Here is a 17,369-nt window from a genome sequence, read left to right as displayed (position 1 = left end):
TCTTGGAGGTAGAATATAATTCTTTAATTGTGCTTTGATTTTTTTTCCCCTAAGAGATAGCAGGCAAAACACCTGGTAAGCTAAGAATTCTTTTTTTTTCTTTTTTTCTTTTTGGAGACAGGGTCTCGCTCTGTCACCCAGGCTGGAGTGCAGTGATCATGGCTGACTACAGCCTCTACCATGTGGGCTCAAGTGATCCTCCCAACTCAGCCTCCTAAGTAGCTGGGACTACAGACATGCGCCACCATACCCAGCTTATTTTTCTATTTTTTTGTAGAGACACGGTCTGTCACTGTGTTGCCTAGGCTGGTCCTGGGCTCAAGCGATCCTCTCACCTTGGCCTCTCACAGTGCTGGGATTACAGGCATGAATCACCATGCCTAGCCCCTAATGCCAGTTTTTGTTGTTGTTTTTTCCTGAGACAGAGTTTCACTCAGTCGCCCAGGCTGGAGTGCAGTGGCGTGATCTCAGCTTACTGCAACCTCCGCCTCCTGGGTTCAAGCGATTCTCCTGCCTCAGCCTCCTGAGTAGCTGGGATTCAGGCGCAAGCTAGCCGGGTAATTTTTTGTATTTTTAGTAGAGACGGGGTTTCACCATGTTGGCCAGGCTGGTCTCGAACTCCTGACCTCGAGTGGTCCACCTGCCTCAGCCTCCCAAAGTGCTGGGATTACAGGCGTGAGCCACCATGCCCAGCCAATGTCAGTTCTTAATGTGAACCTTCAGTTATAGGTATGCTAAACACTAATATATCATGACTCATATTGCTTTTAGCTTATTTGTTATAATAAGCTATTTATAAACACATCATTTTTACTTGTATTGCTGAATCAATAGGAATTGTTCTGAAGGCAAGGTATAACTAATATAGATTTACTTAATTTAGCACATTTCCAAATTTAACAGACTAGTTATATCTTGTTCAGTCAGATGTGTCCTACAGAAACTATAGTCCACTTGTCAGCATCTATTTAGCTAGTCTATTTAGCTATTTATATGAAAGATGCTTGATTAAGGACCCTTTTACACTCAGTTAAAAATGTGTCCTCTCTGACTTTTAAAGTTAGCGTCGTCAGCTCAACAGTTCTTTCCAATCAGCCTCTAACTGATGTCAGATGCCCTCCTGTTGTTTATAAGACTAGATTAATATAAGTTCAACTAAAGCTCCAAAGCTCATATCCCTATTTTCTTATAGGAAGACAATACCAAATCTGATAATGTAAATAAAATGTTTCCACCTGAACAAAACACAGTGAAATTTCACAAGGTTAAACTAAATTAGAAAGGTGAAACAGTACCTCAGTGTAAAATGGCTTTAAGGAATTCATAGCTGTCAAGATGACGTGATTCTATATGAAAGAAGAAAGGTTTTTTTTTTTTCAGAAAACAATTCAAAGCAACTTGCCACAGTATATGATGCAGAATAAATGTTGAAGCAAAATGAAATTAAAACAACCTGAAGTCTTGTTTTACACTAATAGCAGCTCTAAGGCTATAAATTCTCATTTCAACATGCTATAGTTAGCCTGATTCTATTTCAGAATATACATTTTCAAATTTATTACGAAAACTTCCAAGACATTTATTACAATACATGCTTATTACCATTGTTAGTACACTCTTTATGGTTACTAAAATGACTGTCATTTGTGCTAGATTCTATATCCCTGAGGGCAGGACTATGTCTGCCTTGTTTGTCAGTGTGTTCCCAATGCTAGAATAATGCCTGGAGCATGGTAGGCACTCAATAAACATTAATGAGGTAAGAAAATAGCAATTTGTAAGTATTTGAAAATACTTAGATAATTCTTTAAAAAAAGTTCTTTTCATTCATCACACATTGGCTGCACTGCATGTGGAACTTCTTTCCAGGCTCTATCCAGGCACTGTGCTAGGCTCTGGAACTATTGTACATAGTTAAGACTTTTTGTTTGTCTGCCAAAGAGGAGCCCAGAAAGAGTCCTGTAACCAGGCAATTACAATGCACTACAACATGATACATTTAAAATATTCAGACAAGTGTTGTGGGAGCCTCAAAGATGAAGCAATTTAGCTTCACCTAGGAGAGCTGGGGAGAGCTTCACAGAGGTTGTGACATCTGAGGCTGACCTTAAAGGATGAGCAGGAGTTTGTAAGACAGAAAAAAGCAATCATTAAAAAGTCAGGAAACAACAGGTGCTGGAGAGGATGTGGAGAAATAGGAACACTTTTACACTGTTGGTGGGACTGTAAACTAGTTCAACCATTGTGGAAGTCAGTGTGGCGATTCCTCAGGGATCTAGAACTAGAAATACCATTTGACCCAGCCATCCCATTACTGGGTATATACCCAAAGGACTATAAATCATGCTGCTATAAAGACACATGCACACGTATGTTTATTGCGGCACTATTTACAATAGCAAAGACTTGGAACCAACCCAAAAGTCCAACAGTGATAGACTGGATTAAGAAAATGTGGCACATATACACCATGGAATACTATGCAGTCATAAAAAATGATGAGTTCATGTCCTTTGTAGGGACATGGACGAAATTGGAAACCATCATTCTCAGTAAACTATCGCAAGGACAAAAAACCAAACACCACATGTTCTCACTCATAGGTGGGAACTGAACAATGAGAACACATGGACACAGGAAGGGGATCACCACACTCTGGGGACTGTTGTGGGGTGGGGGGAGGGGGGAGGGATAGCATTAGGAGATATACCTAATGCTAAATGACGAGTTAATGGGTGCAGCACACCAGCATGGCACATGTATACATACGTAACTAACCTGCACATTGTGCACATGTACCCCAAAACTTAAAGTATAATAATAATAAAAAAGCAATCTAGGCAGAGGGAAAGGTAGCAAAGTGTTCTGGGGTCCTGAAAGAGAGGTTCCAGAGGGCTGAAGCACTTGGTGTGAATAGTATGAATAAAAATGACTACCCTCCTCTTATCTGAGGTCTGAGCTGGAGGAAAAATCACCTAATATTTAATAATTACCAAGTCCTGCTTTTAACTATATAACTAGTTATATAATACTATAAACATTTGCTTTATTGTGTTTAAAATATGTAAACCACTTAGATAATTTATCTAACTCTTTTTTTGTGGGGCTTTTTTGACTACTCTGAGAGTTAAAAATGGGAAAAAAAAGTTCACCTGTCAGGTGACACAAAACCAATTTCTACTAAATGTGCCAGAATAATTTTTCTCCACCTCAAGAATAGTCTTCAGTCTATTCATTACTGTCTTTTTACAGTATTTTTATTTAATAAAACCTATTAAGACTACCATACAAATCTCTTTACTTATGCTTTTATCTTTTAACTGATCAATTTTTATATTGCTGACATCCCTTCTTCACCATTTGCTCATTTAAAAATTCATAGTATGTGAGATATGTCTCTGGGGAAAATGTCTATAAAATTTGTTACAGCTGGCAAATGTGTATGAGTCAGTGATAGCACATGACTAAATGCTTCACAGAAAATAAAATTTGTTTCTGTAGTAAGCAGAACTGTTTAAATGTTATTTATTTTTATGTTTCAAAGAAAATATATTGTGAAGTGCTGCATTGATTTAATACGCAACAATGTCTGTGTACACGCTGTAGAAGGAAAATTTATGAAACCTTTGCACAACTCCTTTAATTGAATTTTCCAAATCTCTCACCACACACAAATAATCAATATCTTCTGCAGAGAAAACCAGTCAGAATTATTACAGTCTTTCTTTTCAATTTTGTTGTCATCAGCACATACAGAGCACCTGGATATTTGTAATGTCTGATAGCAAGTTATTTACACCTCTTAAACACCTAATTGCTATTAAGTGAGTCCAAATCTATAGTTTAAAATTTTTTCTACTGATTTTATTTGAAGGAAAAATTATCATACTTCTGTTAAAGTATAAAAAATTTAAATCATGAAAGAAATTATTTAAAAGGCTTTGAAAAGTAATAAATCAGTTTATTTTTACTTAAATCCTAGACAAATCTCAAGTAAGCATTTTTAGCAGCTGAAATGCATACCCCAAAACAATGATGAATCGTGTAAAACAAGAGCATTAACATTATTAATAGGAAAGGTTATGACTCACATATGGCATACATGATAGCTGAATCATTATAAAGAGCTGAGGACTATAGTTGTACATTAATGTATATTTGTGCTATCAAAATTAATGGCTTCATTTTTTATCTCCAGATAAACCCAGAATGTTAAAGCATAGGGGGAATTTCTGTTGTTTCTCCTAAAAGTCGTCATGTCTAAACTTCAAACCTCAGTGCTTTTAAAATTGAAGTATCTGTTTGAAAAAAATATATTGTTTAATGTTAAGATAAAATAGAAAACTAAAAGGGTAGTAGTCTTCTGGGAGTGAAATTATTCAGCTGGTATGATGAATACTTTTTCAAGCCTGAGTTGGGGAAAGAACAACATATTTTTATGTTTAAAAAATACTTCAGTGGGTGGTTAGAATGAAGAGGCAATATCAAACTATTTTATAGTGTTAGAACAGAAAGAGTTTTAAATTTGTCCTGTTGTCTAAGAATCTGATAACTTTAAAATCTATAACCAAGATGAATTTTACTATGTAAGAATACAGAAAGTTAACTAAAGAAAACAGGAACATTGTAGTTTATGCTTTTTAAAACAGACCAAAGTTGGAAATTCTGAAATATTTTCTATTACAAACAGCTGAAACACTGAACAATGTAAAGTTCAGATGGTTCCATTTCATTTAAAATATGCATACTGCAACCTACACAATTATTCTCAAAACAGATAAAATATGTTTTGGACTGAAGCTAAGTGTCTAGATTTCATATTTTGGCAACTGCTCTACAATTTGCTTACATTCTTTTCAAAAACATTTTGTTTATTGGAAGTACTAGTCATAGACCAACAATGATGGTATTTTTAATTATCTTTAGAAAAAACTGAAAATATTAACTACTATATAATGCCATCTATTGACTAAGGAATATCTGTAACAAGTTGTTTTAAGTAGAGGTTGATTATGTAAAGTAAATAAATTTCATGCCTCACCATGTGATGATAATGTGACATTTCATCTGTATCAGCCCACTGAATGGTCATATGTCTTAAGTCTTCAGCATAACAAATTTAAAATAATTATGAAAATTCACATCCAAATCTTACAGAAAAAGAACCTTTCATTTCATTATTTTCCTAATAGTCATAAAGCCAGTGTTATTGAAGAAAGCAAAATTAGGCTTATTTCCTAAGTAACTGAAGAAAGAAAGAAGCCTTCCTTTGTTTAAGAAATCTGTGTTTAGCAGAGGAGATCCTCTTTTATTCATATACTCTCATCAAGGCATCCCCTGATTTACCAGGTCCAGTTCTTATGACACTATGAAAATCTCAGTGTGCCTTTTAATTTTATTGTGTATGTTTTAAATTTCTCTTGAATAAGTTATATAAAGCCTTAAGAATGTGTGTCAGATGTCTATTTATTTAAAACACTAGAGTGTTATTTTTACAATTCTACTCTTCCTGTAATAAAGACTGTAACTGACGTTAACTGAAATTCCCACTGAAATGAAAAAATAAATATTACTAGAACTAAAAGACCAACTAGAAGAGGCAATGATAGCATAAATATTAAAATTCTCATGGTATTGTCTATTTTAACTATTCCAGGAAAATTTTTTTAAGAATCTGAAAGACCAAAAAACAAACAAACAAAAAAACCCACCAAAAACCCAGAAGAATCTGAAGGACATTCTTTTGATAGTGAAACAAGTAATTGGCTTATTCTAATTGTCATAATTACCTTAATAAATCCTATACATATTATAGGGATGATTTTTATTTTACTTATTTTCTAATATTATGACAAACTCCCAAAACATTTTAAAATTTAAACAATTCTGTGTAATAGCATAGTAAAAATAAATAAATAAAAGAAAGTGGAAATTTCAACGCCAGATTGCAAAATAAGGGACATATAAAGCAAACTAGTTTGAGATGTCAAAAGAATTAGCAAAATCCTCTTAAAATGAATGTATGAGCAGAAAAGGGTAAAAGTTGTTAGCTTAGTACAAAAAATTTGCATGTGTGTGCATGTTTGTGTGTACATAATCATTAACCAAAAAACAAAACAAACAAAAACCCCCCAAAACTAATATGTATGTTAGGAACCAGAGAAAGAGGTAGGAAAAGCACTCAGGAAACTATATAGCTCAAAATCAAATTACAACAAAAATAAGCTTTAATCTATTTTTTAGGCAATATGAATTTCCCAAAATTAGTTAAAAAGCTAATGAAGTTTTTAATACCTCAGGAAATATAAAGAGCTAATGTAGCTCCTGCCAAGAAACAGAATTGGACAATGACTACGTAGAATAGAATATAACACACAGTAATATATAACATACTTATATAGATACTATGTATTATATATTTTTTAAACTGAGTTTTCATTTAAATCAATGATTATTAGAAATTTACAAACATGGTTTAGTGATAACAGTCTCCTCTATGCAGGAACTCGGTCCTTTGGGAAAATCTGGTAATGGGCAAGTCAGCCTTAATGCCTAAAATAATAGAAAACAGTTTTAAGGCTGATCATGCATAAACACACAATGAAGTGATGTATTTTAGATGTCCATAAGGAAATGAAAAAAGTTTCCCCTGGAAGGAAGAATATTTTAATGAAATATAAATTAAAAAAATTTTTCTTTACATTATTAGCATTGACAGTTCACTTATTTATTCCGGAGTTTTCCTCTTCCTTATTTCTCAAAGCTGTTTGCAAAAGCCAACTATATTAAGCCTAATTCTAGTTAGTTCTAGGAAGTTACAGATTTTTAAGGAAATCACACTATTGGTGTAGAATATATAGAAGCAAGATTTCTTCCAGTTGGGAAATAATAAACATTTTGCTTTCCTATTGTGATCCTCTAAAACTTGTCAACTTAGGAGAGATTGAAACCACTGAAACCCAGTTACACATTCTAATCAAATTACACAACTAAAGTAACAGACAAGAGGCCAGGCGTGTTGGCTTATGCCTGTAATCCCACTTCACTAATCATCACTTCAGTCTGGGTGACAGGGTACAATCCTGCCTCTAAATTTTTCTTTTTTCTTTTTCTTTTCTTTTCTTTCTTTCTTTCTTTTTTTTTTTTAAAAAGATCCCAAGCCACATCCAAGAAAGAGCCACCTTTCATGTTCTTAAATTCTTGGCATCACAGTAGACGTTAGTTGTTCAACTGAAAAGCTCAGGAAGCCTATTCAGCTCCCTTCCCACATGAGCTTTGGAGGAGTCTTGCCATGGCTGCAGCCCTGCCATGACCCAGCTGGCCTTTAGATCTGACTGGCTGGCAATCCCAGCACTTTCCATTGCCAACCCATCACTGGCTTATTAAAGGTTCTAAACCCAGGCTAACATACCAGATTGGCTGAAGCAGTTTCAATTATGTGCCATGTTTGAATCTAAAAGCTAAGATGATTGGATGATTTCATTTGTTTTAGGAAGAGATAACACAGAATAATGAAAAGACCAGAGTTTTTGAGGCCAGACTGGTCTTTGGTTGGAATCCTTGCTCTGTTACCTAAGTAGAAGTCTTGGGCAAGTTACTTAATATTTTTTGTGTCTTCGTTCCTTGTCTATAATGACAATGATAATACAGTGTAGCTATCTTTCCACATTGCTGTAAAGATTTGCTGATCCTAGTATTCAGAATATTTGTAATTATAGTTACTCAATAAATGGCAGTCATTGGTATTTAAAAGTGGTAGGCTGAAAACACGGCCACCCATTTTAAGGCCTAATTCCACTTGCAGAAATTGCTAAATGGCATTCATGTAGGTACTATTAATCACTCTTGTATTAGTCTAAAGGTTTTGGTATTTTATAGTTCATGATTACTTTGCTTATTGAGGTGTGAAGGTGTGAATGTGTACTTCCTATGGAAACCTAAAAACTGTTTATTTAGTTTTCCATACTGTGAAATGCTCAGACATAAGAGTTCATAGTAGAACAAAGCATATTAATGATCTGAAAGTTTCCAGAATACTGGTTAGAAAGTAACTTTCAATGCTTCTAGTGCAACACTAAAAACTGCAGTATATTAATGCATTGTTGCTCCTATTTGTATTCTCAAAAAGAAATTTTAATAAAAAGACAAAATTCAAATCTTACGTTGAAGATTGCATTTCAAAAGACATTTAAAAAGTTCAATCATCAGAGAAGTTGATCTCATCAGATATCATCTTCTGCTAAATGCAATATAAAGCTTTTCAAATGAGATTCGTGATCTTTTAAAAGAACATACTTCAGAACAGGGATCTCTGAGGAAAAAAGAAAACCACTAAAAAGGATTCATGATGATTAGTTTTAATTGGCAAAATGGGATGAAAGCATCTTTATGTAATAAACTAAAACACAACTACTTACCTTTGTGAGGAAGTCCTGTGCTCTTTTCAAACAGTTTTTGTTTATTCACTTTTGTCACTAAAAGAAGTAAAAATCCCATGTCAAGAATTAACATAGAATATGGATAATTTCTCAATACTTGGAACAAACAACTTCATGAGAAAAAATAATTCAAAATAATACATATTTATAAGTATCAAATATAAAATATAATATCTTATTATATATTATAAAAATGGGCATTACATTTGAAACGCCTACTACCAGTTTCCAAGGTGCATTCTTTTCATTCACATTCAAGAAGAATCCCCAAAATAACACATCCTGATAAAAGACATGTGGCTTCTTATTTAAAGAAGGTAATAGTATTTTTATCACATGTCCAGTAATGGTATATATAAAGAAGTCTATCAAATGTAAATGAGACAAATTAATAGGTTTATCTTTAAAATTACTGTCATTGAAAACTCAAAAATTCTTACTTAGTTCTTTGGTTTTCTGCATTTCTCTTTTTAAGAAATGTGATGCACAGGAGATTCCAATGAGATTTTCAAGCTCTCTACTGCCCTCCAAAGCCTACAAGAAAGTCATCTTGAATGAGTTAAGTTCTCTACATACATGAGATTACTGACACGTCTAGTGAAAATACAGTATATTGTTTCCTTCATTTGAACAACTTAAACTTTATGTTAGGATATTTAACTGTTTCTGGCAGGCCAACTATTTCAAGCCCAAAAATGCCTGAAAAAACACAATTTATAATTAACTAAAAAGACTAAACGTAATCTACAAATTTATGTTTAAATGTGAAAAGCAAGATATTACTAAAATATTATGGTTAAATAGTGTTCTCCTATTAAAAAAAATTCCCATGAAAAGTAAATTAAACATACTCTATGCAAACTCTTTCCTGGATTGGATTCTCCAATCTGGGACACTTCTTTCCTTTTATCCTTTTCAAACAGGGTAGAAGTATGAAAAAATGCAAACCTGTATACTACTTAAATTTTGCATTATCTCCATGATTTCTTCTGACAATTTCTCAACTTTTGATAGCAACATCATGAATCTAGTAATAAAGAAAAAGACAATACTTAGCAAGGGGAAGCATTTAAACATGGCAAATCATTTTCAGAGCTTTAACTCTTTTTAAAGGACCTTAGACTTAGGTTCTTTCATTCTTTACAAACACAATATATATTATCAACTGTCCCCTCTTTTGGAGTTTTACTTTCCGATTCCCACTGAGCAGTGGGATGGAAGACATAGTTGGCTGTTCCTTTCTCCACAATGCCACATTGAGAACACTAATACACCACCATTCCTTCATTTACCTTGATCTGAGTCTACGACTCAGTATCACCTAGTAACTTCTTTTTAAAATAAAAAAAGTTTTATGACTTTATTTTAAATATGAAAATAAAGAAAAGGAAAAGAGGAAAACATCACTTGGAATTCAATCTTCTGAACATATCTCCAGTTAGCTTTTTGGAAAAATGCTTCTAGTTTAAAAAAAAAAAAAATTGTGTAACTTTGTTATCATACTTTTTTTTTCCTTTTTATAAAGAAATGGGGTTTACCTCTGTTACCCAGGCTGAAGTGCAGTGGTGTGATCATGGCTCACTGCAGCCTCAACCTCCTGGGTTCAATCGATCCTCTCACCTTGGCCTCCCAAAGCACTGTGATTACAGGTGTGAGCCATGGTGTCTGGCTGTGCTTTCTTTACTTAATACAATATTATATACATTTTGGGGGGGCCACATATTGAAGGCTGCACAATATTCTATTTAGTAAACATACTAAAAATGATTTAAACATTCCCTTATTGTTAAAATTTTAGTTGCTTTTCCAATTTTAAGACCCCATAGCTGTTTGTGATAATCTATATCAACACAGTCTGATAGAAAAATAATGTAAACCATATATGTAATTTAAAATTTTTAGTAGCCACACTAAAAGGAATAAAAAGGTAAATTTTCTTTAATAATTTTCATAATGTTTAAGTATTTAAATCAATATATTCAAAATATTTCAACATATAATGAATATAAAAATTATTGAGATATTTTATACTTTTTTCAAATCCAGGTATACTTTACATATTAACAGCACATCTCATTTCATACTAGCCACATTTCAAGTGCTCATTAGCCATGTATGGCTAGTGCGTACTGTTTCAAACAGCATAAATCCATACAGATTTTATGAGAGAAACCAGAAATTCTATTTAAATGCTTTTTCAAGATTACATCAGTGTTAGTCATTGACATTTTTGTGTTATTAAAAATAAGACAAATATGTTAAAATTTTGATATACAATGTATATGTACAGTAAGTTTCAACTAAGTAAAATTTTATCTAAGTATGCGAACAAGAAACAAGAGACTTTTGATAGCATTATGAAAAAGCTAAAAATTATGAGGACAGTGGAATTTTGGGTGTTTTTTTTCTTTAAAAGTTTTCCTTTATTACGTATTTTCAATCAGAAGTCATCTGTCTGAGGCCCTGATTGCTTAACAGGAGAACCTCAGTTTGAGAGATGGTATCATAAAGGAATTCCTGCTTCTTCAAATTGGATCCAAAGACCTGAAGAAACAAGGACTTAAGGGACTCCCACACAGGCTGGATCCTCTAGCTTCTCATATATGATGCCAAAGCCTACTGAGTGCCCTAGGAGTACAAAGTGGAGGCAAATAAGTTACTTTGCTACGAGAAAGAATCTGAGGGGCTTGTTGCCTTATACCTTGCATCCCTTTCCTGGGAGAACTGGAATAGTAGAGCCTTTTCAAACTGTCTTACCCTATCTTAATGAGCTGATGGTACTTCCTGTTAACCCACAGGGAATTGTGTGGGAAGGATTAGGTCCCGCAGGGCTGCCATCTCGAATGTCTCGAAGGGGCTCTGTTCACATAGAGTTAGATGTAAATGGTGCCCCCCAAAGTTGTATAATGTAGCATCCCCAAAGGACCTACTAGCAGCTCTCCTAAATTAAGATAGTAATTGAGGAGCTAAGCTAAAACAAACTGTTTTAACAATCTTGGAGACTTGTATGGATTAAATATCAATTATCTGGGGAAGTTGTTTTCAAAACATCTTTGATATGCTGAAGGTGCTTTCTCAAGGACACTTGTATCCATTGCAGGATCAAGTAGTAGGACTAGTAGACGTGCCACTGCTCTTCTTATTACTATTTTGATTCCCTTTCCTCTCCTCCTCCTTTTCTTCTCCCTAGATGAAATCACCTCTTTTTCCCACCTTGAAGGCAACCAAATTCCCATGAATGGTTTTTTAAGTGTTATACAACTGTTAAATCCTGAAAAATTCTTTTTTTTCAAGGCATTCTTTTCCACACTTTCTGAATCACTGAAGAAGCCTTCATAATCTTTGGAGATAAACTATTTGCTGAGCAGATTTTGGGAGAAATAATTCTACCACTTTCTTCATCCTAGACAAAATGGAATTCTCATAAACATCCTACTTGTGCTGAAAAGTAGATATGCATTGCTACTGAGAGCCCTTTTCTGTATTTTCAATGCATGGTTCAAATTTCACTTTGTTGCCCTAACATAGCATTATGGTTTGCATACAGTCCCTTGGTTTTTAATATCATCTTGATGTTCCTTTACTAATTTGTTTATTCCTGAAAACCAACGATCTTTCATTTCTTTCAAGCTGCCTGAAGAATATATTTCTCAAGTTCATTATGGTACAAAATTTCAAAGTTATTGTGGCTCTTTCAAGTTGGTAAGTAAAAGTATCATCATTGGGTGCCATTCATATTTTGCAGAATACTATTTCTTTCTCAAATAGATTTGCGTCTCGCTAGACTAAATTGGACCAAATCCTTTATCTTATAATGACCCTTTGAGCCATCCAGATGTCAATGGGCCACTACAACCAGGTATCCAGTGACTGTTGCCAGTTTTATGGCATCCTTACAAGATTTAATCAAATCTGCATTGTGGCCAAAGACTATTGTAGCACAACCTAAGAAATCTGAAATCTTGGTCCTCCTTGAATTAACCTTCTTTTTCATCATAGAGTAAAAACCCAGCAGCATTTTTTTAAAGCATCTCGTAGTTTTTCTCTTGAGGGAGCTACATGTCAAAATTCAGGATTTTCAGTGCAGTTTTCCAATTTGCTTAGAAGAGTTGCATTGCGAAATTCAGAGTTCTCTCACATTCCTCAAAGAAAAAGTCCTTATTCTGAAAAACAACTGAAATTAGGTGCATCAGCCAAATAAAATCCATGAGAAGCATTGGATGTATCCATTAATTCTGTTTTTCCTTCCTTCTACATTAACTTCTTCAGTCTCAAGTCAGGTGTAACTTGACTTTCAAAACTATCATTCTGTACCAGTTCTGGGTTTTTCCTATCTTGGCCACTTTCAATTCTTTCAATTATTTTCCATTCTTAGCTTCAAATGTAGTTTCATCATTTACTTTTTCTCTATTAAGTTCCTCAGATGTATTCTGAGGAGAGAACTAAAAGAACAAAGAAAAATTGTATTAAATTGGTGCTTCTAATTCAGATTTATTGAAGCAGGTGTTAGCAAGCATTAACTCAGCTCCTGCTGTGCCATCCTAGATGTGAAAGAATGAGAAGCAAAGGAGTAGAGCAGATGAAAAAGGAACCCAGTGATTTATAGATTCCCTCGGATGCAAGCCATGGTATCTACTGTACTGTGTAGGCACTGTGAATATAGTGGAAGAAGAGTGAAAACCTGTAAAAGCCATGATAATGACCTGAAAAAATTTTTGATTTCCCTCCTTTTTTGTAACTTCCAATTGTTTGACATAGGTCTCCCTTACCAGATTGTAAGTTCCGTGAAGGCAAGGGCGGTATCTACCTTATTTACTGTTACAACCTGTGTTAACTAATAAGGTGCCCGCAGTTATGGGAGGGACCCAGTAACTATTTGATGGATCAATGAACAGAATAAAAAAGACCTGGTCCAGTGACCATCCATCCCTAGATTCAAGTGAAGTATGCCCATCCTGCAGTTTTCTCTTTTTTTTACTTCCTTCTCATATTGTCTTATATAGTTTCCATGATTCATCAGTTATATTGCTGACAAAGTTAATTAATTCAGTTCCCTAACTTTCCACCACATATGTCTTTCTCACATGTAACCCTGGATGTCCCTATTTGTTTTCATTGCTCCTAGTCTAAGCTGTGAGTACTATGGAAAAAAAAAAAGTCTCACAGTAGAATTGACAGTCAATATTAGAAGTATGATTTTGCTGAGCACCCAATGCTGCTTAACTCTCCATTTACCTAATTTAATGAATCTTCTTTCACAAATTTCTGCTCAACATGACAGCCTAACCCAATCTCCACTTCCTCCATATTAAAATTAAACTCTTATATTTAGATTTCTGCCTTAGTATTCTAATACAGCATTCTCAAAGGCCACAAATACACTACTAATTAATTCTATTACTAAAAGCTATTATCTGAAAGTTATTACCTCTAAGAAATTGTACTTTTATAAATCTCAAGACTTGTGCATTAAAATGTACATAACAGGGATGAATTCCTTAGGTTTTCTTTATCTTTACAATACTATGATTCATGCAGAAAAAGGTAAATAGGTCACTGAATCTCCATCTCCCTTGACCTAAACTGATAATTTTGGATGACAGTTGAATTATGAAAACAATGAAATATATTGTTAACATTTTTTTAATGCTTTCTTAGTTTAAGGCACTATACTTACTACTTTACAAACTGTATCTTACTTAATTTTCAAAACAACTGTCTGTGGGAAATACTGTCTCCCTTTTACAGCTATGAAAACTGAAGTACCAATAAATTATTTAATTATCCAGGGTTTTATAACAAGGGGCACAGTCAGGACTTGAACTCAGGTGTGTTTGACCTATGTTCTCAACCATTATATAATATTTCCAAAAGTGTAATTCAGTTATAACTGGCATCAGAATTCCTTGGTAAATGGTTAAAAATACAAATTTCTGGGCTGCATCCAAGAACTACTAACAGAGAGGGTCAGAAATATGCATTTCCAGGCAATTCTTATGCATATAAAAATTAATTAAAAGCATTTTTCCTGAAGACTGATCACAAAAAAATCCGGTCAATATAAATAAAATTGACATTCTTTGTCAAAAAAAAAAATTTCCCCCCTGTGTTTAGCTCTATTTATTTCATTACATTTTTACAGGCTGTCTCAAGAAGCTTTTCTGCATTCTGTTCAGCTTAAAATTTTTTTTAAAAAAATTTCTTATTGTGATAAACTATATACAAGATTTGTCATTTTAAACATTTTTAAATGTACAATTCAGTGACATTAATTACATTCACAATGTCGTGCAACCATCACCACTATCTATTTCCAAAAGTTTTCTATTACTACAAACAGAAACTGTATAACCATTAAGCAGTAACTCTTCATGCTTCCCACCTCCAGCCTCTAGTAACCTTTAATCTCCTTTCTGTCTCTTTGAATTAGTCTATTCTAGACATTGCATACAACTGGAATCTTACAGTATTTGTCCTTATATGTCTGGCTTATTTCACTTAGCATAATGCTTTCAAGATTCTTCAATGTTGTAGCATGTATCAGAACTTCCTTCCTTTTCATAAATAAATAAATATTCCACTGCATGGACATACCACACTTTATCCATTCATTTGCTGATGAACATTTGGGTTGTTTCCTGTCTTTTGGTTATTGTGAATAATGATGGAATAAACATTGGTATATAACTATCTGAGTCACTGTTTTCATTTATTTTGGGCATATACCTAGGAGTGAAATTGCTTGGTCTTATGGTAATTATATGTTTAACTTTTTGAGAAAAGTGCCAGACTGTTTTCCACAGGAGCTACAATGTACAAGGGTTTTAATATCTCTATATCCTTGCCAATATTTGTTATTTTCCATTTTTATTGTTTGTTTAAATAGACATCCTCATAGATGTAAGGTTTAAGATGTAAGGTCTCACTGTGGTTTTGATTTGCATTCCTTTAATGACTAATGATATTTAATATATTTTCATGTGTTTATTGGCAATTTATATATATAACTTCTTTCAAGAAATATCTACTCAAGGCCAGGCGCAGTGGCTCATGCCTGTAATCCCAGCACTTTGGGAGGCTGAGGTGGGCAGATCACGAGGTTAGGAGATCGAGACCACTCTGGCTAACATGGTGAAACCCCGTCTCTACTAAAAATACAAAAAAAAAAAAAAAGTTAGCTGGGCATGGTGGCGGGTGCCTGTAGTCCCAGCTATTCAGGAGGCTGAGGCCGGAGAATGGCGTGAACCCGGGAGGCGGAGCTTGCAGTAAGCCAAGATTGCGCCACTGCACTCCAGCCTGGGCGACAGAGCAAGACCCCATCTCACAAAAAAAAAAAAAAAAAAATCTACTCAAGTCTTTGCCTATATTTAAAATTGGATTGTCTTTTTTCTTGTTGAGTTTTGGAAGCTCTTGATGTACTCTGGACCTTAAACCCTTATTAGATATATAATTTGAAAATATTTTCTCCCATTCTGTGCTTTGCCTTTTCACTTTCTTGATGGTGTACTTTGAAGCACAAAAGCTTTTACTTTTGATAAAGTCGAATTTATTTTTTCTTTTGTTCATTGTGCTTTTGGTGTTGTTATATAAGAATCTTTCAACAAATTCAAGGTCATGAAGATTTATCATTATGTTTTCCTCTAAGATAGTTATAAATGGTTTTAGCCCTTATATTTAGGTCACTGATCCATTTTGATTTAATTTTTACATATGCTGTGAGGTAGGAATGCAACTTCATTCTTTTTTATAAGGAAATCCTGTTTCCCGGCAACATTTATTGAAGAGACTATTCTTTCTCCATTAAATAAACTTGGCCTCCTTGTCAAAAATCAACTGGCCATAGATGTATGCATTTGTTTTGGACCCCCAATTCTATTCCACTGGTCTCTATGGCTACTGTTAATGCCAGTGCCATACTGTTTTGATTACTGTAGCTTTGTAGTATGTTTTGAAATCAGGAAATATGAGTCTTCCAACTTTGTCCTTTTTCAAGATTGTTTGGCTATTTAGGGTCTCCTGTAGTTTCATATGAATTTAAGGACAGGTTTTTCCATTTCTTGAAAAAATGCTGTTTAATCATTCTGCAAAAGAAATATAGGAATTACAGTGAATCTGTAGATTGCTTTGGGTAGTAGCATTAACATCTTAACAATATTAAATCTTCTTGCCCATGAATACAGAATATCTTTCCTTTTATTTAGATCTTCTTTAATTTCTTTCAAAAATGAATTGTAGTTTCTAGTGTACAAGTTTTTTACCTCTTTAAATTTATTCCTGTGTATTTTATCCTTTCAGATGCTACTGCAATGGACTGCTTCCTTAATTTCCTATTCAAATTCATTACAGGTATATGGAAACTGATTTTTGTGTGTTGATCTTATACCCTGAAACTTTTTTTGACTCTATTTAGTAGCTCTAGTAGCTTCTTGTGCACTCTTGGGATTTTCTCTATAGAGAATCATCTTGTCTTCAAATAAAGATTGTTTTACTTTTTCCCTTCCAATTTAAATGACTTTTATTTCTTTTTCTTATCTAATTGCTCTGGCTAGAATTTCCAATACAATGTTGAACACCAGTGGTGAAAGCAGGTGTCCTTGTTTTGCTCCTGATCTTTAGGGGAAAGCTTTCAGTCTTCCATATCTAAAATTTTAAACAGTTGAAAATAATTCTCTTTTTAAGATTGGCTTTCCTCTTAGCCTTTGCTCACCTACAGAATAGGCCTAATATGGAATATAGGCTTATATCTTCATCCTAAGATTCTGATAAACATTTTCAACTAACTTATCCCTAGAGACCATCATTTGAGCAGTTAAGAGGAATTTAGAATACTGACCAGTGGTTGTCACAATTAAATTGCATACATAATGCAAAACAAAACAACAAAAATTTTTAAAAAACCAGTTCTGGCATAACTCACTACTATTAAAAAGA

General features: G+C 33.9%; 1 protein-coding gene across 4 annotated transcripts in view; it reads right to left on the bottom strand.

Annotated features, from left to right (window-relative positions):
* The window catches only part of ITGB3BP (integrin subunit beta 3 binding protein), an 89,448-nt gene that overhangs the window by 7,111 nt on the left and 64,968 nt on the right, over positions 1-17,369 (bottom strand). For 2 of the 4 annotated variants that reach the window (XR_008672331.2, XM_019019220.3), the window contains exons 5-8: positions 9,387-9,465; positions 8,879-8,972; positions 8,418-8,474; positions 1,296-1,346 (exon numbers count right to left, since the gene is read on the bottom strand). Coding sequence is in view for 3 of the 4 variants with exons in the window: in XM_019019220.3 (XP_018874765.2) it covers positions 1,297-1,346; positions 8,418-8,474; positions 8,879-8,972; positions 9,387-9,465 (280 nt within the window). In the remaining variant the exon portion in view is untranslated. The other 2 variants (XM_031008313.3, XM_063698098.1) reach the window with 2 other exon arrangements.

Source organism: Gorilla gorilla, chromosome 1 (genome assembly GCF_029281585.2).
Source record: "Gorilla gorilla gorilla isolate KB3781 chromosome 1, NHGRI_mGorGor1-v2.1_pri, whole genome shotgun sequence".
Classification (NCBI taxonomy): domain Eukaryota; kingdom Metazoa; phylum Chordata; class Mammalia; order Primates; family Hominidae; genus Gorilla; species Gorilla gorilla.
This window is presented reverse-complemented; position numbering and strand designations above follow the sequence as displayed.